Source organism: Crotalus tigris, unplaced genomic scaffold (assembly GCF_016545835.1).
Source record: "Crotalus tigris isolate CLP2741 ecotype Arizona unplaced genomic scaffold, ASM1654583v1 scf7180000018301.7375997, whole genome shotgun sequence".
Lineage (NCBI taxonomy): Eukaryota > Metazoa > Chordata > Lepidosauria > Squamata > Viperidae > Crotalus > Crotalus tigris.
Window position 1 is genome coordinate 5,965,587 of NW_024096931.1, and position 23,195 is coordinate 5,988,781.

The following is a 23,195-nucleotide window of genomic DNA, read 5'->3' on the forward strand; positions in this document are numbered from 1 at the left end:
GCTCTTAGGTGCTCAGATAATGCCCCAAGTGAGTCTGAAATGTGATTCACCATGAGGATTAAAATGAATGATGGACCAACATAATTTTTTACTGATGGAAACTGGAGTGCATTCTGGCAACTCAAATTCCAGGCCAACTATTCTGCCTTTTTAATCGGCTATTAGTACACCTGAAGTTGAGATTGTGCTTGTGTGCCTCCCAATAATTCTCGACAAGTCCCTGCAGTTTTCTTGGCAAGATTTTTAGAAAAGATTGGCCCTTATCTTCTTTCTCCCAAGACTGAGGGGCTGATGCCAAGTCCCCCAGCTGATTTTTGTGCCTAGGGCACAACTGGAATTTAGGATCTCCCTGTTTCTAGCCATTAGCCCTTTGGATTCTCTCAAAGGAACTTTTTCCAAAAGGCAACTGGATTTCTTGGGTTTTTTTTTTCCTTGACAACGTTTCTCTTCTCATCCAAGAAGCTTCTTCAGTTCATCAAACCAAGAAAGTCCAGCTGCCTTTTGGAAAAAGCTCCTGTGCTTTTCCAAACCAACCTGGATGATTGAGAATCTCCATAGACAATTGAGCTCTCCTTTCCTTCTTACCTATTTTCCTCTGCTAAAACTCTCTAGCACAGGACTGAAAGCCCAGGGTTTGGGGCATGGAGGGCAGCATCAGATCCATATCTTTGGTTCTCAGCTCAGTTGTTGATCATCTGACTAACCTCTCTCCCTGGGTCAGCTCTAGCATGAGGAGGCCTCCAGCTGCACGGATGTTTGGAGTCCCTCCAGCCAGCCTTTTGATTCCCCAGTGACAGTGACGGAGTGTTTGCTGTCATTTTCTCCATTTGGTTCAGGGGTCAACTGCTGGAGGTGTTGGGGGAGAGGAGGTGGAGGGCAGCTGGGGCAAAGGGCTCCTTCTCACCCTCAGGGAGGTGGGAAAGGTTCTCCTTTGTGATGGACACTTGAGTTCAAGCAGGTGCTGAAGGAAACAGCTGGAGGGCAAGGGGTCAAGCAAATAAATGAACTGAAGCTGGCTTTGCTTAGCTTCCTTCCAGCTGTTGAGCTGCTACCATACCTAAGACTTAGGGCTGGCTCTTGCGTTGAGCAAGAGCGAAGCAAAATGTCCTAGAATGGACCTTACAGGATTTACTTGCTAGAACTCTCAAATTGATTTGGTCATCATCATCAGCCATTCATTCACGTCCAACCCTTGGCCACTGTATGGATCAGCACTCTCCATGCCCCTCCCACTGCATCCTTCAGATCTGCCCTGGCCATCCCAGTGTCATCCTTTAGAGCAGGGGTCCTCAACCTTGGCAACTTGTGGACTTCAACTCCCAGAATTCCTCAGCCAGTTGGCTTTTATCATTTGTGAGCCATATTTTCACAAGGACGTCTGATTTCTTAATGGTCATAGAACATCCATGAAATACGAAAAAGAGCCCGGAGCCACGGATTGCATTAAAGTCTTTTTTTCTTAAACCAGAGGCCAGCAGATAATATTAAGTGCAAACATGTAAATCAGGACCCTTTAGGGAGTTGATTGTATTAAGTCTCTCCCCTGATCTAGTTAAAAATCAGAGGGACCAAGTAATTAACATCTTAGCCTTTGACTCTCCGGTTTGATTAAATGGAAGGTCAGGTCAAGTAATTGAATTTAGAGGACTTCATTGTTTGAAAGGCTGAAGGAATAGATAATAGGAAAGGGCTTGGCAATTGGCTGGCCTCACTTTGTGAGTAAACCTGAGAATTTACAGGTTCCCCCTCGGAAATAAATCTTCCTGTAAACTTAGGAACAATGCCTTGGTGTTTACAGAGAGATGGGATTATCAAACCTTTGCATCACACCTTCTGTCTGTCTGTCTTTCTTTCTTGCTGTTTTGCTAGCAATTTGAGAATCTCTTTCCAACTGCCCAGCTTCAATTTCTTGATGGACATTGCAACATGCACTTTGTTGAAGAAGGAATTTGAGTTTGCATGTGTGGCAGGCAAGACCAGCCTTGTTCCTAACTCTCCTGACCACTTCTGGTCCACGCAGTATTGAATTATAGTGACAACTCATGCGCCACCATCCTAGTTCTTTTTAGCACTGATGAGGTTGTCTAGTTTGGTAATGAAACACCTGCAAGAAAACAACCAAGCTCAGAGAGCACCCAGGACCCCACAGTTCAACCCTGAGCTGCAAATATTTTTTTCTAGTTGCACACAACTCTTTAACCAAGTTGGGAAGTTAGCTCACCACCAACTATATTGTGGGACATAAGACCTATGACTATTCCTGATTCACAGGATTTGAAAACTGAATTCAGTGACTACCTATTTACTGGCAAGCAAACCAGGGACTACTTGGGAATGGTCTGGATGAAAAGATGCGACAGGCAACTTTTTCTCAACCATAAGCTATTCTTGGGTTGTGAGAGAAATGCTAGGGGCCACAGACTCCAAAACAGTGGATAAGACCAGGATGAAAGCTATATTTCTTTTCATTTACGTTGAATTAAAATCAAATAGAGAGGGGATATATAGTCATTCTCCAATCAAGCACTTAGTCATTTTCTCTTTGTGTCATATGAGAAATGACCATTTATAATAGGGGTCTTCAAACTTGGCCCTTTTGTGGACTTCAACTCCCAGAACTCCTCAGCCAAGCATGCTGGCTGAGGAATTCTGGGAGTTGAAGTCCACAAGTCATAAAAGGGCCAAGTTTGAAGACCCCTAGTTTAGAAGGACTTTGGAAGATCTCTGCAGCCAACCCATGGCTTTTAGCCACCCTATTAATGATACAGAATAACAGAGTTGGAAACAACCTTGGAGGTCTTCTAGTCCAACCTCCTGCTCAAGCAGGAGACCCTATACCACTCCAGACAATTCCAATCTCTTCTTGAAAATCTCTAGTGATGGAACACTGGATGGAACACCCACAATTTCTGGAGATAAACCATTCCACTGATGAATTGTTCTCCTTAATTCTAGGTTGGATTAGTCTTTAACAAGCGTCCATCCATTACTTCTTGTCTTGCCCTCAAGAGCTTTGGAGAATAGGTCAACAACTCTTATCTTGTGGACTCAGTTTTCCATGTGTTAAGATTGGTTGTGCTTATGGACCAGTAACACAGGGAAGTCCTTTTTGGTTGCGCCACCAAAAAAACCTTAGCCAAGGATCAAAATAGACTTGCACGAGATTGCCCAGGCCCTCGGGGGAATGGTGTCACATTCTTCTTTGTCACCTAACTGACTTGTTTTGAATGCTGTTGGGGGGGGGGGGTGTAGTGCCATTTGCTGCAAGCAACCCCTTTGCTTTTCTCTTCCTCTTCCTACTCCCGTCCCATGGATAATTGGTCTGCTTGAAATATAAGCAAGTTTTCATGAATACCTGCAGGTCATCCCCTCACTTCTGCAGTTGTAGGCCAGTCTCTGGTTAAATTAATTCAGAACAGCCAGTATTTACTTTTTACCTCATGCGTATCGCCTCTATACCCTGCCATTTTAGAAATACCTACTGGGAGATATATATATATATATATATATATATATATATATATATATATATATATATATATATATATATATATATATATATATATATATATATATATATATATATATATATATATATATATATATAAAGAGGTGTCCAAAACTTCTGGAGAACATCACATTTTGTAGTCCTGACTGAAGCTGTGTCCTTATATGGGAAATTCCTGCAAAATCCAGAGCAAAGTTCAGCCAAGGCAGGATAGCAGTCAAATGTTTTGTAAACTAGAAATAAGAAAATGAATATAGCATTCTTCTCTTGGCTCCTTCCACCAGCTGGAGAAGACAGGCAGCAACCTTTGAAATGTAGCTCTCCTGTCTCCAATCGTCTGTTTGTTTAGGAGATACAATCTCATCTCTAGCAGGCAACAGGATTCCCACCACGACCCCACATCAAAGTTTCCCCAAACCATCTCACTGAAGGAGAGCATCGTGTTTCACAGGTAGCACTATTTTGCAGAGCCCGGGGCTTTGAAGAACCATCTGTAAATCCCATCTGACCCCGGGTGGCAAACCTTTTGGCTGAAATAGGCAACTTGAAGATTGGGGCGCCTTCCCTTGGTGCCCACGGAACTCTCTGCTTCATTAAACTCTGTTTCATTTCTAAAGGGTTCTTTAGTTTTCAAATAAAATTGGGGAATTGGTCATAAAATCGGATCCAATCATGGAATTGGAAAACTGCCATGTCATGACGGTCATGTATGACTGTAATTGTGGGCCTAGTTGTGGCCGTAACTGGAGGACTGCCTGTACACATTGTCATAATCCGATGCTGAGGCAGCCTCCCATCTTTTCCCTGAAAATGCACCTCCTAAAGGAAACCAACTCAACAGCCTATCATCAGAGGTGATTGACCATGGATGATGATGACGACTAATCATCACACAGCCAGATGTTCAGACTGGATTTGGCATTTTTGTCTACCTATTGAGTCCTTACCAAGGACCTGGGATAGGCAGATCTGGATGTTTGAATTGATGGTATTACAGATATCGCCGCAGGATGGAAGCTGTTCCCAGTAATGCTGCCTTTTGCAATTGACTAATGCCGAATGTGTCAGTGCCAATGGTGTTCAAGTGGTGCTCCAGTTGGTTTGGGATTGCACCCAAGGCGCCTATTATTATTGGTACTACCCTTGCTTGCTTTTGCCACAATCTTTCTATTTCTATTTGTAGGTCTTTGTATTTTGTTATCTTCTCCAGTTCTTTCTCTTCTGTTATTCACTATCCATTATTGTTGTTGTTAGTATTGTTATTACTTATTTGTTAAATTTCTTGAACACCTATCTTACCACAAAGTAACTCTGGGCGGTTTCCAGAGTTTAATAAAGATAAATTTTTAGAAAAAACTATACAATAGGGGACCCTAGTTAATATTTAACTAAATATTAAAAAAGATAAATACACAACTCTAACTAATAAATGGGAAGCGAGGGAGATCCTCAGAAAATTAGTTACAAACACATAACTGTGTCTCTTCACAGAAACCTTTGATAAAATGTGAAAGATTTATAGGAGCTGAAGAAAAACCAGAGAATATAATGCTGAAACAGTAAAGGCCATTAAAATATAAGTACAGAAATAGCCTTTGATTGATAGAGTAGAGATCAAGCTAGAGAACTGATTTGCTTAACAGCCCTACAATTTTCTAAGGGATCTGTACAATGAAGGCAAAATATTTGAGCCCTGTTGGGCTAATGGACAATTTTTGTGTTCTTTCTTGCTTTCTTCTGCAGCCTTAAAGAGGTCCTTTGAGATGGAAGATGTGGAAGAGGTCACTTCATGTTCAACCAGACCTTCTCTAAACCCCTGCCCATCTGAAAATGGAGAGGGGAAAAGAAACAGGGGACCCATGCAGAATATCTACCAATCTCCCATCGGCCTGAGCAACATCCCCAGTCCTTCACACAGTCCGATCCCCAAAGCCAGGATCACTAACAGCTTGTCTTTCAACCGAGGCACCATTCATTTGCCTCGGGCCAATGGGACCAACCTCATCAGGGTGTCCTCCTTCCAAACTCGGCTGAATCCCAATGGATTCTCTTCATCTTTAGGGCCAGGAAGTGATGAGAGTCTTCACAGTTCTTCTTCCAGTTTGGGTTGCCCAACTCCCACAAGATGCCCTCCGAATCCCACTCGGCAATCTGAGTCCTCTGGAATCGAGATGTCTCAGCTATCTAGTCCTTTGCAGAAGAAGTTCTCTTCCCATGGGAATGTCTTTCATCCCGAGGTGGAGCGTCCCATCCGGCAGGTCTCCAAGCCCACCGTGAATCACAGCTCCTTGCCATCCCTTGACTTGCATATCGCAGAAGACCAGGGCCCCAGTCCTACCCTTTGCTCCACCTCAAACGTTGACCCCACCAATAGGTGGAGCTCCCAAGACCAAAATCCCATGTCGCCTCTTCCAAAGAATGGAACGTTACTGAGAAAGGATTCTCCTTTCTCTACCATGGAGGTTGGCCAGTTGGCGAACGTGACTTCTACAACTTCTTTGGCCTCTAGGCAAACTTCAAAGCTTCAAACATTTCCCACCAGCCTGGACAGGTTAATTGGAAACCCCCCAGTTGGTTGTGTTCTCCCTTCTGTGGCTGATCCTGGGCCCAAATCTTTGCCTAAGGCCCAGCTTCAGATCAGCCTTGGCCACAGCCTGTCTCCTCCATCTCCAGAACTGATCAACAAAGATCAAATGATCATAACCCATGATACTTCCTTAACAACCTCTTATGGAAGCCTTCCAGAGATATCAGAAACAGAGAGAACAGCTCCTTGTCCCCAGTCTGCCTCTTTCCAGCTTGTCTCTCAATCTCCAACTACTCAAGCTACTTCTCAGTCCTCTTTTCTTGGTTATCCAATGACAGTGCCACCTCCACAAGGTAGCCCAGCTTTGCCCAATCCAAGAGAAAACTGCCCTGCTCTGATTGACTCCGTCTCCTGCCAAGGTGCTTCCAAGGCTTCAGATCCAGAGCCGACGTTTGGCCCATTGGAAGAGTCTGGGGACCAGCCTCTGGAGATCTTCGAGAAGAAAGAAGAATCTGCAGAGAAGAACTCACCCAAAGAAGGTTAGTCAATCTGTGCCCTAGATGCCCTTTGAAATAAAACACGGGTCTGTTCAAATCACCTTTTACGCACCTAGAATGGTGAGGCTACGCAACTCATTAAGCTAATCTTAATCAAACTGCAGGATGGCTAACTGTCATGTATGAATCTAACTCTTGTGAGGCTGGATTCCTACAACTCACAGACCATAATGAAGGCGAATATATGTGTCCCAGGTTAATGTTGTAGGATCCAATCTTGGCCAGTCACCAGGATGAGAGGTTTAGTCTTCCAAGCGTTCTGATGCATGCTGGAGCCTATCCTCGGAAACTTCTTTTTAGCAGAATGTGTACTGTTCTGTGTGGCATTTATATGGTGCCTGTTGTATGTGGCTTTTTAGATGTTGATTGGGGTGTGTTGATGGCTGGTTATTAAGTCATTGGCTGTTGTGGGGAAGTACAAGCTAATAGCAGCCAATGACTTAATAGCCAGCCATCAACATACCCCAATCCATATTTTAAAAGCCACATACAACGGGCACCATATAAATGCCACACACAGAACAGCACACACTGCTAGAGAGAAGTTCCACTGAGGATGGGGTCCTGACTTTGAAAGCTCAGAAGACAAAACCTTTGGGGGCCGGTGACCGACCCAGATTGGATTTCACAAAACATAGCTTAACAGAATGGCTGCGTTCATCTAAAGAAATTCATCCCCAAAGGAGTGTACATCAGATGAATTCACAGCTAAGGTTCCCACAACCACCCAACCACACTTTGCCCCAAACTAATATGTTTTACAAATCCAACCAGGGTACAGAAAATCCAAGAGATCAGGCATCAGTCTAAGCTGCTTCTCCCCTTGTGTTACCTTATCTGTCTAATCACACATGGCCAAATAAAATTCTCTCTTCTCTTCTCTTCTCTTCTCTTCTCTTCTCTTCTCTTCTCTTCTCTTCTCTTCTCTTCTCTTCTCTTCTCTTCTCTTCTCTTCTCTTCTACTCTACTCTACTCTACTCTACTCTACTCTACTCTACTCTACTCTACTCTACTCTACTCTACTGTATTTCTCTTCTCTTCTATTCTACCCTATTTCTCTCTCCTCTCCTCTCTTCTCTTCTGTTCCGTTCCGTTCCATTTGTTATTCTGTTCTATTCTATTCTATTCTATTCTATTCTATTCCATGCCATTCCATGCCATTCCATTAATTCTATTCTATTCTATTCTATTCTATTCCATTCTATATTCTCTTCTCCTCTGTTCTATATTCTATTCTATTCTATTCTATTCTATTCTATTCTATTCTATTCTATTCTACTCTGTTCTATTCTATATTCTCTTCTCTTCTCCTCCGTTCTACATTCTATTCTATTCTATTCTATTCTATTCTATTCTATTCTATTCTATTCTATTCTATTCTATTCTCCCTCTTTAGAGGTCAAGGGATCTATGGACCATGTTTCAGCCAGGACTATCTTAACACACACTTGGGACACCTCTTCTTTTTTTGGAGGGTTTGGCCACAACCCTTTCAAGCCGTTCTTCTTGCTGGTGTTTGAAAACCAGAGGAAGTTTACTCCTCAGAGCTTCCTCATTTTTGTGGCACCAGGAAGACAAAGCTCTCCTCTGTTTCGGTTTCTCTGCCGTCACATTGGTCAAGCAGCCTGCCCCCTCTGGTTCTGGAATGTGCCAGGCCCCTTTCCGATGAAACATCCAGAAACACCCAAGGAGCATTTATGAGAATCTCAGAAGGCAGGGCATAATGATGATGTTTGCCCCCTTCCTCTTTTCCCCCTCCCCTCAGTAGCTAATGTACCCTGATATACTGCCTTTAAACGTGGAGGCTCTGTTGCACAATCATGCAACTTTTTCAAGACCAGGACAGTAGCATATCTACCACCTTTGGTACTCTGAGCTGCCTAGAAGTGCCCTTTGTGTGATGTGCACACCCAGCTAACACCTCTCTCTCTCTTCCCTTGGGGGGGTGGGAAAATCCTGTTTTTCATGGGCAGCTACTTGAATGCAGAGGAACTCTCAACTTGCTGGTTGCTCCCTGAAAATAAATACAATTTGGGGGTCGCCTCCCTTCAGCCTGAAAGGAACTCTTCCCTTTAATTGCTTTGATCAAGTCAGGCAAGTTGGAACAAAACCAGAGGTTGTGTGTGTGTGTGTGTGTGTGTGTGTGTGTGTGTGTGTTTCTGCAGATGGGGGAGAGGGGGAACCAGGAATTGGTTGGTTAAGGTTGAATCCATTTATCTCAGAGTCAGACATTATTTTGTGTTTCTCTTTCTCCTCCATTCATCCCTGTCTCCTGTTTTGTTTTATTTTATTTTATTTTTCCTTATTTCTTTGGCTTTGGCACCACTTCTGAATTCTTGAGGCTGCCTCTGCTCCTTTTTCTGCTCCACCCTGCAGCAAGGAGGTGGGCAAAGGGCCAAAACCTGTTAATTTTAAGATGTTCAGCATTAACCGAAGTGGACGGAAGGAGCAGGCAGCTGTACAATCATCCATAGGGAGGGGGGGTGTCTGGGGGTGCATTTTTGCAAGACGTCTCTTTCAGGCCTGTTCCTTCTGTCTATGAAGCAAGGAGGGTCCCAGGCAAGAAAAGCAGCTATTAAAATTGCCCTCTCTTTGTGCCGGCCCATCAGACCACCCTCCCCCCCCTCCTCCTCCCTCTCCTCCTCCTCCTCCTCCTCCTCCTCTTCTTCTTCTTCTTCTCCTTCTCCTCCTCCTCCTTCTTCTCCTCCCTTCTCCTCCTCCTCTTCTCCTCCTCCCTCTCCTCCTCCTCCTCCTCCTCCTCCTCTTCTTCTTCTTCTTCTTCTCCTTCTCCTCCTCCTCTTCTCCTCCTCCCCTCCTCCTCCTCCTTCTCCTTCTTCTTCTTCTTCTTCTTCTTCTTCTTCTTCTTCTTCTTCTTCTTCTTCTTCTTCTTCTTCTTCTTCTTCTTCTTCTCCTTCTCCTCCTCCTCCTTCTTCTCCTCCCTTCTCCTCCTCCTCTTCTCCTCCTCCCCTCCTCCTCCTCCTCCTCCTCCTTCTCCTTCTCCTCCTCCTCCTCCTCCTCCTCCTCCTCCTCCTTCTTCTTCTTCTCCTTCTCTTCCTCCTCCTTCTTTTCTTCTCCTTCTCTTTCTTTTTCTCATTCTTCTTTTCTTCTCCTCCTCTTCCTCCTCCTCCTTTTCTTCTCCTCCTCCTCCTTTCTCTTTCTCATTTTTTCTTCTTCTCCTCCTCATCCTTTTCTCCTCCTCTTCTTCCTCTTCTTCTCCTTCTTTCTCCTTCTCCTCTCCTCCTCCTTCCTTTCTTCTCTTTTTTCTCCTTCTTTTCTTCTCCTTCTCTTTTTCTTTCTCCTTCTTCTTCTCTTCTTCTCCTTCTCCTTCTCTTCCTCCTCCCCCTCCTCCTCCTGCTCCACCTCCTCCTCCCCTCCTCCATGTGTGTTACATGTAAAAAAAATAGGTGGAATTTTGATTGCATTACATAACCCCTCTCTTGACATTATTATATAATATAATATAATAATTTTATTTTGCAGTCACAGACCAAAATACAAGTGCAACAAAAGAAAACACAAGAAAAATACAATCACAAACAGTTAACACCAGAAGCCTTGGCTAAGGGGAATTACAACGTTCTCTAATAGTTACAGCTCTTAAAAGAAATTTAGAAACCTGAGAAGTAATATAGGAGGAGCCATCCCCTAGACAATATAAGACCAAATTACTAACATTAGAACCAGAGGGATCCATTCCAAGGAGAGGCAATAGTTTAATTCTGTCTGTATTATACAATGGGCAGTATAGGGCATTTTTGACCGCACCCTGTAGACACTCCCTCCCCCCCCTAAATCTGGTTAATGAATTAATCCATTTTCTGCTTCTGCACCCTTCACTGGGCTATAAATCATTTAAGGATTGATTGGGCTCAACCCCTGCGTTAAGTTGCAAAAGGCTAAAAAAAGGGACAGGACCGAGCTCTCCGGCGCGGTCTTGACTCTGCTTGTGGGGAGGTTGCAAATGGGGATCACGTGACTCTGGGAGACCGCAGTTGTTGAAAATACACGCCAGTCGCCACGTGCCCAAATTTTGATCACCTAAGCATTGGGGTGCCAGAGTGGTCCTAAGTGTGAGGATCGGTTGTAAGGCACTTTCTTCAGTGCCGTTTTAACTTCAAACCGTCGCTAAACGAACGGTTATAAACCGAGGACTGCCTGCAGATTCTCTCGCTTTTACCTCCGTCTGCCTCTCTGAAATACTGTCCAATGATTTTCAGTTTCAGATTAATGAGAGGCTTGCCAAAAACAGACGTTCAAGGGACACAGACTGAAAAGAAGCACTTGCTGGATTGGGCTAATAATGTGGCATAGGCCTTTTCCCCTTGCAGCAGGCAATAGAAAGTCAACTATTGGACTACTGCAATGCGCTCTACATGGGGCTACCCTTGAAAAGTATTCGGAGACTACAGTTGGTCCAGAATGCAGCTGCGCGAGTGATAGTGGGTGCTCCTCGATACACCCACGTTACACCTATCCTCCGTGAGCTGCACTGGTTGCCTATTGGTCTCCGGGTCCAATTCAAGGTGTTGGTCATTACCTTTAAAGCCCTATATGGCTCAGGGCCAGGCTATTTGCGAGACCGCCTACTACCTCATAGTTCCCTACGTCCGGTTAGATCCCACAGGCTGGGCCTCCTTCGGGCCCCGTCAGCCAAGCAGTGCCATTTGGCGGGGCCGCGGAGGAGGGCCTTCTCTGTGATGGTGCCCACGCTTTGGAATCAGCTCCCCCCGGAGATTAGGACCGCTCCCACCCTGTTGGTCTTCCGTAAGCTACTTAAGACCTGGCTTTTCCGGCAGGCCTGGGGTTTATAAAACCTGACCCCTGGATGATTGTTTTTGTATTGTTGTTTGTTATGTTTTATGTGTTTTTTATTGTTAGCCGCCCAGAGTCCTTCGGGAGTGGGGCGGCTTATAAATTTTAAAAATAATAATAAAATAATAATAATAATAATAACCATTGTTTCTGGAAAACTCAAGCTGAAAAATGAAAAGCAGAGGGGAAAACTATCGGCTTTTATAATCACACATTACTGAAAGCATTCTTGCAGATATTGAATGTTGACCCCTGACCAATAACAATCTATCCAGATGATAATACCTTTGCTGGGCTCTCATATTGTGCTAAGCCATGATTTCCTGGGTGGAGTTTCCCCCCCTCCCAAATCATTCATTGCTTAATCGTGACCTTTATATACATCTCTATATATGACAATTACATCCATTGCGTAAGCCACCCTTTATTTAATTGGGATGGTTTCACAAATGACAGTTGAGCCAGGATTGCTTAACTGCAATAATTGCCACAAACCACAAAAGGCTAAGACCAAACCAAAGCAACGGCAATCTGCCTTAGCCAGTTGTACGAGTCCAGCTGCAGGTTGTCCCCGACTTCCTTAGTGACTGCTCAAAGTTACAACAGCACTGGAAAAAAGTGACTTACAACCGTTTTTCACACTTAGGACCGTTGCAGCATCCCCAAGATCACGTCAGAATTCAGACGCTTGGCCACTGACTCGTATTTACGACGGTTGAAGTGTCTCCCTGGGGTCAGGGGATCCCCTTTTGTGACCTTCTGACAAGCAACGTTACTAACAACTGTAGTGATTCACTTAAAAACTGTGGCAAGGTCATAAAATGAGGCAAAACTCATGTAACCAAGATCTCACTTAGCAACATAACAAATTTGGGGCTTACTGTAATTGTGGTGGTAAGTCCAGGTCTACCTGTACTGCATTTTATCCAGCAAGCCACATTTGGAACAAGCTGCGGCTTAACCCCAATCTGCAATCCCAGCTAAACTCAATCTCAGCTGGGCGAGACCCCTACGCTTGGGTGCTAACGACCCCTCTTTCAGATCCATGCAAGACGTGCTGGCTGGATTGGGAAGTTGTTCTGCCAACTCATTATCCACATAAACTGTGGGTTTTTTTTTTTAAATTTAATCTGCTATTCATTAATCATATCCTTGGAGAACAAGAGACCCGCAAAGGCCTCTCTCTGATCCTGGAGAATGATAAAGGAAGAGTCTATGACTCATCAGTTCATATGTATGTTTATGCTCTTGACAGGCAGATCTTTCTTTTTAACCCTGGGCATAAAGAGAGTTTAGAGGTTTGTTTTTTCAACATCACAATGATTTATGGCTTTTGCTTGGAGAGCAAGGAGGGCTGCAGAAGGCTAGAAGCGCGTTCTTCACCTGTGGAAGGAAGGAAGGAAGGAAGGAAGGAAGGAAGGAAGGAAGGAAGGAAGGAAGGAAGGAAGGGCCTTCCTAGGCCAGTGATGGCGAACCTTTTAGAGACCGAGTGCCCAAACTTCGACCCAAGACCCACTTATGCATTGTCGGGTGCCGGGTGGGTGTGGCCCATCAGCACTGTGGTGCCCTCGGGGTGGGCACGCAAAAACCAGAGGCCCAAAAATGGGCCACTGTGCTGCAAGGTGCAAAAATGGCCACCGTTGTGCCGCGGGGTGCAGATACAAGGCGCTGCACCAAGCAAGAATGGGGCAGGGCTAGTGAGTATCATGCAGGCACTAGCCCCGCCTCATTTGCAGCATGTGCATACTTGCGGCCCCGTGCATGCACACGCACATGTAAAATACTTCCCCCTCCCTTTTCTTCCAGTCCGCCAATCGACAATGGTTGGTGACCTCTGCTCTATGACCTCTACTCAAGCTTGCTAGTCGGTCGCTTCACCTCCTTTGTGCTGGGCGGGGCTCCTGCTCTGGGCTGTGGTGGCGGCCTGATGGACCTGCTGCTGGCGGCGGCATGTGTGCCAGCAGAGAGGGCTCCAAGTGCCGCCTCTTGGCACTCTTGCCATAGGTTCGCCACCACTGTCCTAGGCCTTACTCGTGCCCTGTGGCTGGTGGCTTTAAGAATAATAGAATAACAGAATGCCAGTGTTGGAAGGCAGGAAACCCTATACCAGGGCTAGGCAACCTTGGCTCTTTTATGACTCGTGGACTTCAACTCCCAGAATTACTGAGCCAGCATGGCTCAGCTTGGAAACCTCTCCCTTCCCCTCAGCATGGCAGGCTCAGGAATTCTGGGAGTTGAAGTCCACGAGTCATAAAAAAGCCAAGGTTGCCTACCCCTGACCTATACCATTATGATGGCTGTGGGATCATGAGGTCACATGATCCCCTTTTGCAATCTCCCCACAAGCAAAGTCAAAGGGGAAGCCAAATTCACTTAACAGCCAGGTTACTGACTCAACAACTGCAGGGATTGCCTTAACAACTGTGGGAAGAAAGGTCGCAAAACGGGGCAAAGTTCACTTAATCGCTGTCTCACTTAGCCACAGAAATGTTGGACTCAGTTTTGGACCCTTAACTGTAAACTGGGGGAAAGACAGACGGAGGAACGGGATTTATCCTGGGCTGTGAGAATAACCTTGCGGGGCGGGAAGGAGAACTGCAACCAAGGCATCAGTTTGATAAAGGAAATCTGAGTCCCTGGGGGAACCTCTAATCTGAAAAAGGGTCCCAGACGAGACCTCCCTAGTTCTCGTGAATGTAAAGCAGGGGTGTCAAACTACTGGCCCGTGGGCTGGATGCATCATGCGCGTCCACCCCAGCTCCAGCAAGGTGAAAAAAGTCAGGATACGTCGCAATACGTCACATGGAGTGGCAGGTTTGACACCCCTGATGTAAAGGCAGGAAAGGGGAAGGAGAAGACTTGCAAGATTCTGTTACTATAACCTTATAATAAAAGTAATATTTGCACTCATAGCATTGGTTTCTTGGCCTGGACTACCTCAGAGGGCTGATAAAATTGTTCAGCATAGGGTATGTCTGCGTCCATGTTCATATGCATGCCATGTATTCACACGTGCATTAAGAGAGTGACATTCCATCTGGGTTCTGGCTGTACAGAAAGCCACCAAGAGACATCATTGACCAAAAACCCATTCTCTGGTCTTGTGCATGATAGATGTCTTGAGAGGCCAGGATTGGTTGGTCTCCCTTTAAGAGGCCTTCAAAAATCTCAGCAACTGTAGAGGCCTTCAAGGTTCTGAACAGCTGTTGAGTCATCTCTCTCTGATTCTCTTCTACAACCCTCTTACCAGCTCTTTTCCTCCAGTCTTTAATAGCTGACTGAGAAAGACCATCCCCCAGAAGCTTCTGCTATTGGAGTCCTCTCTTGGTCCCTAAAATAAAGAAGGTAGGAGATGGTGAATGTTTGGGAAGAGGAGAGGCAAACACTGTTAGTGTGTCAGGTAAAATAAGACTAAGCATCAGACAAGTCCAGAGACTTGTGGTCAAGTCTTGGAAGCTCTCTGCCTCTTAAGCTGCTCCTTCTGACTATCACTGGTTCTTTACTTGCTCTCTGTGACCAGACAAGAAGATACCACAAAGAGGAGCTTCATTCAGTTGCCCGAAGCTGCCTCATTGGACTAAGCCAAGAAAGAAAGGGCAGGGGTGGCCAAAATAGGGTGGCATTCATACATCAAAAACCCTAGGTCTAAGCAGGCAGGATCTCTATGAGGAGCTACAAGCTTCTAGATGGCTACCACAACCTCAGAATTGAAGTTTCATCATTTTTTTTTCTAAGATGTGTCCCCCATCTTGACTTTGTAAATTCCTTGTGGATGACCCTGAATATAAAGACATTGGTTTAATATTTTTGTCCTGGAGAAAACATGAAACATTTGTATTAGAACAATATTCCTATTTGAAAGTGAGACATTTATGGAATGTCAGGGTGGTGGCCCACCAGTTATGGTGGACTGCGTGTGTGCATGCATTAAAAAACACACAAACCAACTTTGTTTGCTTCCACCTCTGGAGATTGTGCCACTCAGATTTCTATGTTGTGATTTGTGGCTTACTATGTTATACAAAGCCAGTCAAATGTAGTTTATTAGCAAATAAACCATGGTTTAATGTTCATGCAAAATCAGGAAGATGGGGCTCTCTAGGGCTTTTCTGAAAACTGGTGCAATGAGTTTAGTCTTACCTATACTAAGAAGCGGTTTTCCCTCAGGTTGGAGAACAGCCAGTGTAGGAACAAGCTTATCTTCTCTCCCCACAGAAGGTGACTCAAGCACGAGACCATCTATCATTCCAGACAAGTGGTTGTCCAGTGTCTTCTTAAAAGCCTCCAGTGATGGAGCACCCATAACTTCTCGAGGCAAGCAGTTCCACTGATTAATTGTTCTCATGGTCAGGAAATTTCTCCTTAGTTCTAGGTTGCTTCTCTCCTTGATTAGTTTCCATCCATTGCTTCTTGTCTTGCCTTCTAGTTCTTTGGAAACCAGGTTAACTCTCCTCTTCTTTATGGCAGCCCTTCAAATATTGGAACACTGTCCTCACGTCTCCCCTAGTCCTTATTTTCACTAGACTAGACATACTCAGTTCCTGCAACCGTTCTTCATAGGTGTTAGCCTCCAGTCCTCGAATCATCTTTACTGCTCTTTTCTGTACTCTTTCTAGATCCAGGGTTATAAGTTTGAATCCCAGGGTTATAAATTAGAAATGGAAGGCCCCCCCCCCAAAAAAAATACCCTAGATGAAGAGAATGACCAACCAGCTCTATTATTGTCAAGCCTATGGGTCTTCAAACTTGGCCCTTTTATGACTTGTGGACTTCAACTCCCAGAGCCTGGCTGAGGAATTCTGGGAGTTGAAGTCTACAAGTCATAAAAGGGCCAAGTTTGAAGACCCCCAGGTTTTTAGAGGTGTCCTTGGAGCCACCAGCTCAAGTGGAAGAGAACTTTACTTTCTTATTCCCTTGACGCTGGCCTTTCTCTCAAGCCCAGGCGGTGATTGGCCCAGCACAGCTTGCTGTTTCTGTAGTGACCGTTCAAAGTTGCCATGGCAACTTTGAGAAAGACCATTTTTCATACTTGCGACCGTGGCAGCATCCCTATGGTCGTGTGATCCAAATTCAGATGCTTGGCAACGGATTCACAGGTATGACCGTTGTAGTATCCCTGGATCACACGGGATCACCTTTTGCCACTTTCTGATCAGCAAAGTCAATGGGGGAAGCTGGAGTCCCTTAACAACTGTGTTACTAATTTAATCACTGCAGCGATTCACTTAAGAGCTGTGGTGGCAAGAAAGGTCGTAAAATGGGGCTAAACTCACTTAACGACTGTTCGGTTGTTTAGCGGTAGGAATGTTGGGCTTAATGTGGATCCACGTCGAGGACTACCCTTCTGTGAATAGAGAAAGACATCCAGCTAGATGTGGCGAGGCTGACAAGTTATTTGGGTCCCATGGCAAGAGTGATGGTTCTGCTGAGGAGTAAGGAAACGTTCCTAATCCTGGAGTTGCAGACTAGACCCAGGCTCCCTCCCTCATCCATACAGTCCTCCAGATTTAGCAATTTCTACTCTGAGCAGTTTGGGGTGTTGCACACCCATTTCTGTAGCTGTCATGCTTCACCACGTTCTCTCGTCAACTCGGCACTCTCAAGAGGAAGAAAAAAAACCACAAGCAGAAAGTACGAAACTGAAACTTCACACCAATAAAGAATCCCATGGAGTTTGCTCCTTGGAACATCTCTGAGCTTACTAGGAGATCGCCCAACTTCGGATAACTTTGAGCCAGAAGTGATAATTGCTGGATTCGTGTTTTTCCACCATATTTCCTGTAGCCTGTGGAGAGAACGGGAACTGGAATGTGTCTTTTTCTTTGTCTGGCTTCAGTCTTCATTGAGGAATTCGAGAATTAAGATTCGAGATCAGGGGTCTTCAATCTCGGCCCTTTGATGACTTGTGGACTTCAACTCCCAGAATTCCTGAGCCAGCTACAGGATCTGTCCTTTTTGTAAGGGGGGAGGCGGATGTCAACAGCTGCTAACATTGGATGTTCTTGCTTTGACAACATATGAAGATGCAGCCTTTTCCTTTCTTATGCTTTACTCTTAGAATTAGATGATGCTGGGGGAGGAGGAGGAATGTGATGGGAGTTAGTTAGACATCACAATATTGTACTAGTGTGTGAATTCAGAGCTTGAAATATGAGATGATAAGAATTGGCAGGTAGCAGAAAAGGAGGGAAAGTCTGCATTTCAAACTAATTGGAGAATGTGATTTATGACGGTTCATTGAAGGAGGGAATTGTGCTTTGATACTATATGCTCAAGGGAGGGGAATCCAGATTTTGGCTTCAACTATGTTAGTGCCGAAGCTATGCTACTCCCATAAAGATTCTTTAGGGTAAACAATGCCTTGAAGTTCTTTGAAGAGTTTCATCTGTGGGAACCATGACACATAGTTCCTCACCTCTGTGCTGGATGGAATGAATGGATAGAATTATGTGTTTCTCAACCTTGACCATTTTAAGGCACGTGGACTTCAACTCCCAGAATTCCACAGCCAGCCATGCTGGCTGTGGAATTCTGGGAGTTGAAGTCCACGTGCCTTAAAATGGTCAAGGTTGAGAAACACTGGGATAGATCATCTTATGAGAGCGTTCTTCTTTACTGGGACGCAGTTGACCTGGGTATTTTTTTCTCCAATTCCATTTTCAAAATCTCCCCACCTAGCAAATAATTTTAGCCGACTGTAGCAATAGCAAAGGAGTGCTTGGAAGGAGATCCTCTGGATATGACATTTTGTCCACCTGGAAGCAAGAGAGGCAGAAACCTATTAAAGACAGCCGAGATTTGTTCTGATTTGTTGCAATGAATATTCCAAATAGGGAGAGCATCCTGGCCATTTTGTCAGGGAACGCCTATGCCGTTCGTAATTTGGAATATTGCTGTTTCTTAAGTTGGCATTTCATGTGTTCAGTGCGGGTTTGAAATCTGCCATGTCACTGAGAATTTTTGCTGAAAGTCTCTTAGAGATACTTTTGAGCCGGCAAGAGTCTGGGACATATGAGGGGGAGCTAGTGGTGCTGGGCTGTGTGGGTCTGTGTGTTTGTGATATATCTTTCTATTCCTCTGAAGCTTCCCTGGCTGATCTCACATATCTCAAGCCCGAAGAGATATTTCTTCTTGATGTTTTATCTTGTTGCCTTCTAAGAGAGGAAGCCAGTTAATAATAATAATAATAGTAATAATAGTAATAATAATAATAATAATAAAGTTGGAAGGGACCTTGGAGGTCATCTAGTCCCACCCCCTGCTCAGGCAGGAAACCCTATACCATTTCAGACAAATGACTGTCCAGTCTCTTCTTAAAAACTTCCAGTGTTGGAGCATTCACTGCTTCTGGAGGGAGGTTGTTCCACTGGTTAATTGTTCTCACTGTCAGGAAGTTTCTCTTTAGTTCTAGGTTGCTTCTCTCTTTGATTACTTTCCATCCGTTGCTTCTTGTCCTGCCTTCAGGCGCTTTGGAGAATAGCTTGACTCCCTCTTCTTTGGGGCAGCCCCTGAGATATTGGAATGATGCTATCCTGTCCCCCCTCGTCCTTCTCTTCATTAAACTAGACATACCCAATTCCAGCAACCGTTCCTTATATGCTTTAGCCTCCAGTCCCCTAATCATCTTTGTTGCTCTTCTCTGTACTCTTTCCAGAGTACAACTATCTGTTGTAGACAAGCTTTTATCCCCATGGAGGTAGAACATTTGAAGGGCAGAAAACTGGGTGGTCAAGAGACACCATGCAGATCTTGGGGTTGGGGACGGGGGGGGGAGATGTCTACCTTAATAGCCTGTTGTCAGTTTTTTAATTTTGGCTTTTACTTTTATTTGGGGATGAGGGAAGCCTGGGGAAAAAAAAAAACCTTGCTCCCACCCAGGAGGCTCAGAAACACAGTCTTGCCTGTGTCCTTCTCCAAACCAGGGAGGGGCGATTCCTGCAACGTTTGGCCATTTGCCTCCCCCCACAACTTCTCCCCCACCTCCTCCTCCCCGGAAGAGCTGCATTTTCTTTCCCTTTTTCTTTGGCACCCTTCCCCCTTCTTTCTTTTAACATGCAAAAGGGCTTGCTTGCGGGAGAGGAGGTAGCAAAGCTGGCCAGGCTATTGGGCAAAGCTGCTGAATGGCCTTGCGTCCCCCCCCCACTCCCTCCCTCCCTCCATTCACCTTCTGAAGGGGAGGGGGGGTCCCAGGAAAGAGGAGGGGAGGGGAAGGGAGGGAGGGATTGATTGCCATTCTGGTCATGTACTTGTAAGCAGCCTGGTGCACTCACTGGCGCGCTGGCTCTGGTGTGAAACCCCAAAAAAGGGAACTGACAGACGGAGGGGCTGCCTGTTTGCTGTAGCTCTGCAAGAGACAGAAGCATGATGGGCAGCTGAAAGCAGAGGTAAGGATGCAGATTCCACTGCTCACCTGAATTTGGGGAGGGGTGGGGGGCTTTCTCTTGGGCTGACAGCAGAAACGCAACCTAGACAATGGCTGCGCTTCGAAGAGCAGGCTGAGAACAGACCAAACTCAAGGAAATCGGGATAAATGTTGAATCTCGCCCACATCCTCTTTGTCTCAAAGGACTGGTGCTTTCCCCCCCCCCCAGCAGCAGCTTAGTTCTCTAGGGCCAAGTGGTCTTCTCCTGCCCACCTTCAGGGTTGGATGGTGTGGCCACCAGGAGATGTTGCTGATGGGTCATCTCGCAGGAGGCATCAAGAACAGAAGTGATGGGGTGGGAAAGAAGAGGCTATAGGGTGTTGAGGCCCCTTGGGAGATGGAGGGTGGTGGGTTGTGTCATGATTGCAGAGTTGAAGGAACCCCGGACAGCTGCGTACTCTGGTTTTGACCCTCCCCGGGATTTCTTCCTTTCTGTAATTGAGCAAGCCATCTTGGCTAGTAGAGTAGTATGTGCAATGCCTGGGTGGGCGTGGAGATTCTCCCGGTTCCTGCTTCTTTTTTCCTGCTCTCTGTGATTTTCTGCATCTCTGCAGACTTTCTAGTTGCTGGTTGCCCTCATGGAGAGGTAGATATTTAGCTGTCATCAAATATCCATTTATGTATGTATGTATGTATGTATGTATGTATGTATGTATGTATGTGTACATATATAGAGAGAGAGGGGGGGAGGGAGGGAGGGAGAGAGAGAGAGAGAGAATGTGCATCTTTGGAAAGGATTTCATTGCTGCATTTTTTTTTCATCCTTGCCATTGTGTGATGAAGGCAGCTGGCTGTTTTTCCTCCTCACGTCAGGGACAAAGGCTTGGAGACCGTCACCTTCACAAAGCCAGAAAGTGAATCCATGGCGGAGGAGAATTCCTGGTCTCTTGGATCAAGTCTAGAAATGAAATCAACCCCCTGTGTAGCAAACAGAAGGAACAAGGGAGCAGACATCCATCAATCTAGATTTTAGTGTGCAGACAGAGGCAAAATGTTTTTTGGGGTGGACTTTGGTCTGGGATTTTAAAAGAACTATTCTCCTTGTATACAAATATTGGCATGTTCATTTGTACAGACATGCCTGGTTCTAATCTGAGGAATTAACAGAATGACAGAGTTGGAAGGGACCTTGGAGGTCTTCTAGTCCAACCCCCTGTTCAAGCATCCTGGTCAAATGGCCTGTCCAACCTCTTCTTAAAAACCTCGTGATGGCGCACCCAGAGCTTCTAAAAGCAACCCATTCCACTGGTTAATTGATGGATTGACCTAAGCAAGGTTAGAACATTGAATGGAGGATGTTGTATGAATGCAGCTGAGTTTTTTTAAGTGAGCTGGTTAAGCCTAATGTATCAAGGAGACAGTGCTGTCTCTAGTCTAGACTTTCTACCTGATATTCTCAATTATTTCTGTGGCTACTTATGTGTCAAACTTGCTTCTTTTCTGAATTAGCTGCAGTACTAAATCTTTCTCCATGTAATTTCAGAACTAGGGTTTTTTAGAAGTAACATTGGTGTCCTAACCACTGTGTAGGACAGGATGAATTGAGAATTGTTCTCCTGATGTGCTCATTGTCTAACTCTTGAGTAGTGCTATCTGGAGTGGCATCTCCAGGCATAAATTTGCCTGTGTATATTGCCAAGAAAGAGAGCAAGGTAGATCCACGTTAACTTTGCAGGTGCAAATATATAAGCATGAATTTAGGTAATGTTCTCATTTGAACCAGGAGTATCAAAACTGCAACCTTTTCCCTCCCTATGTAAAGTCTGGTGTGCAAGTCTGAACCACCCTCCTGATTTAAATTGAACTGGATTCACACAATACATTAAACCCTGGCTTGGGTTAAGCAAGGACAAAGCATGTGACAACTTACTGCCAGTGGCACCTAATTTGCACAGCCTGCTAAGATAATAGCTGATCTTCCTACTACTTAACTGAGCTATAAACATCACCCCATTTTAGCCTAGTCTATGTGGGAACATAGGTAAGACGGAGGAGACTATAACCTGCAATAGTGGTGGAATATCTGTAGCTTGGTGGTGAACACACCTGGTTGACACAATACTGACGGAATACAGGCAGTCTTCAACTTACAGTATGAGCACAATTGAGCCCAAAATTTATGTAGCTACATGAGAGGTTTGTTACGTGAGTTTTGCCCCATTTTATGACTTTTCTTGCTGCCGTTGTTAAGTGAATCACTGAAGTTGTTAAATTAGTCACACAGTTGTTAAGTGAATCTGGCTTCCCCCTCCCCTGACTTTGCTTGGTCTGGAAAGTCATAGAAGGGCATCATGTGACCCCAGGAACATTGCAACTATCCTAAATGTGAGTCGGTGGTCAGGCGTAACTGTTACGAATTTAATGGCTGCAGTGTTTCGCTTAACAACCGTGTTCCTAACTTAATTACTGCAATGTTTCACTTAACAACGGTGAAATGTGGCAAGAAAGATTATAAAAGGGGGCAAAACTCACTTAACAAGTGCCTCGCTTGGCAATGGACATTTTGGACGCCATTGCGATCGTAAGTTGAAGACTGCCTGTAGATGGTCATGGCTGGTCCAATCCAGTGGTGGGATTGAAATACCTGAACAACCGGTTCTCTTATTGGATGCAGGTCTGGGCCTCTGAGGCCTAGAACGGACTTCTGGATTTAGCTAGCAGTTCTGTCGAATTGGTTGTGAACCGGCTGAATCCCACCACTGGTCCAACCCAGCTCAAAAGCTCTTTGAAGGTTCTTCAAAGCTTCAGCTATAAGCTGATGGAAGATTTCGTCATGACAGAGTCAACCAAGTTTCAGATGCTCATCTTTGCTTCCGTGGCTCTGGCCCAGCTGGGAATATTGGGTGGGAAGGAGGAAGAGGAGGAGGCGGAGAGATTGATGTCCTTGATCCTGGCCAATGTCTTTTCTATTGAGGGATATAGCCAGAGCCATATGCTCTGAAGAACAACAGGAAGTTGCTCCCACGCTGTTCCAAGAGCAGATGGATTGATCCTCACACCCGCGGGGATAGGGGGGTGGACAGGAAAAGAGATAAAGGCAGAATTTCTGCCTTCTCCTTCTCCTTCTTGAATAATTGCAAGCAGCTGCCCCACGGGGCTAGAATGAAAGGGTAAGAACTGCTTGGCCACAGAAGCAAAGGGAGATGTTAGATTCAAGGCTTCTGGCTTCTTTGGCTTTTGACGGTCACCCAACGCTGGCTGACAATCTTTCCCCTTCTTAAATATCAGATTTGCAGTGGGTGGGGAATCAGGAACTCCTTGTCCCTTGACACCAGAGTTCATCAACCTTGGCAACATGAAGATGCTGGCCAGGGAATTCTGGGAGTTGAAGTCCACCCATCTTCAAGTTGTCTACATTGAGGAACACTG

General features: G+C 45.2%; 1 protein-coding gene and 1 non-coding gene across 5 annotated transcripts in view; one reads left to right on the top strand and one right to left on the bottom strand.

The window, feature by feature from the left end:
* Positions 1 to 23,195, top strand: part of SEPTIN12 (septin 12) — a 65,607-nt gene that overhangs the window by 9,729 nt on the left and 32,683 nt on the right. The window contains exon 3 of one of the 4 annotated variants that reach the window (XM_039349828.1): positions 5,252 to 6,574. In XM_039349828.1, coding sequence (XP_039205762.1) covers positions 5,252 to 6,574 — 1,323 coding nt within the window. Of the gene's footprint in view, positions 1 to 5,251; positions 6,575 to 14,621; positions 14,750 to 19,638; positions 19,789 to 20,236; positions 20,413 to 23,195 lie in introns of those variants that run through there. The other 3 variants (XM_039349831.1, XM_039349830.1, XM_039349832.1) reach the window with 3 other exon arrangements.
* LOC120310951 lies at positions 4,941 to 5,053 on the bottom strand. The gene has a single exon (XR_005557496.1). It is a non-coding gene; the product is annotated as a U5 spliceosomal RNA (small nuclear RNA).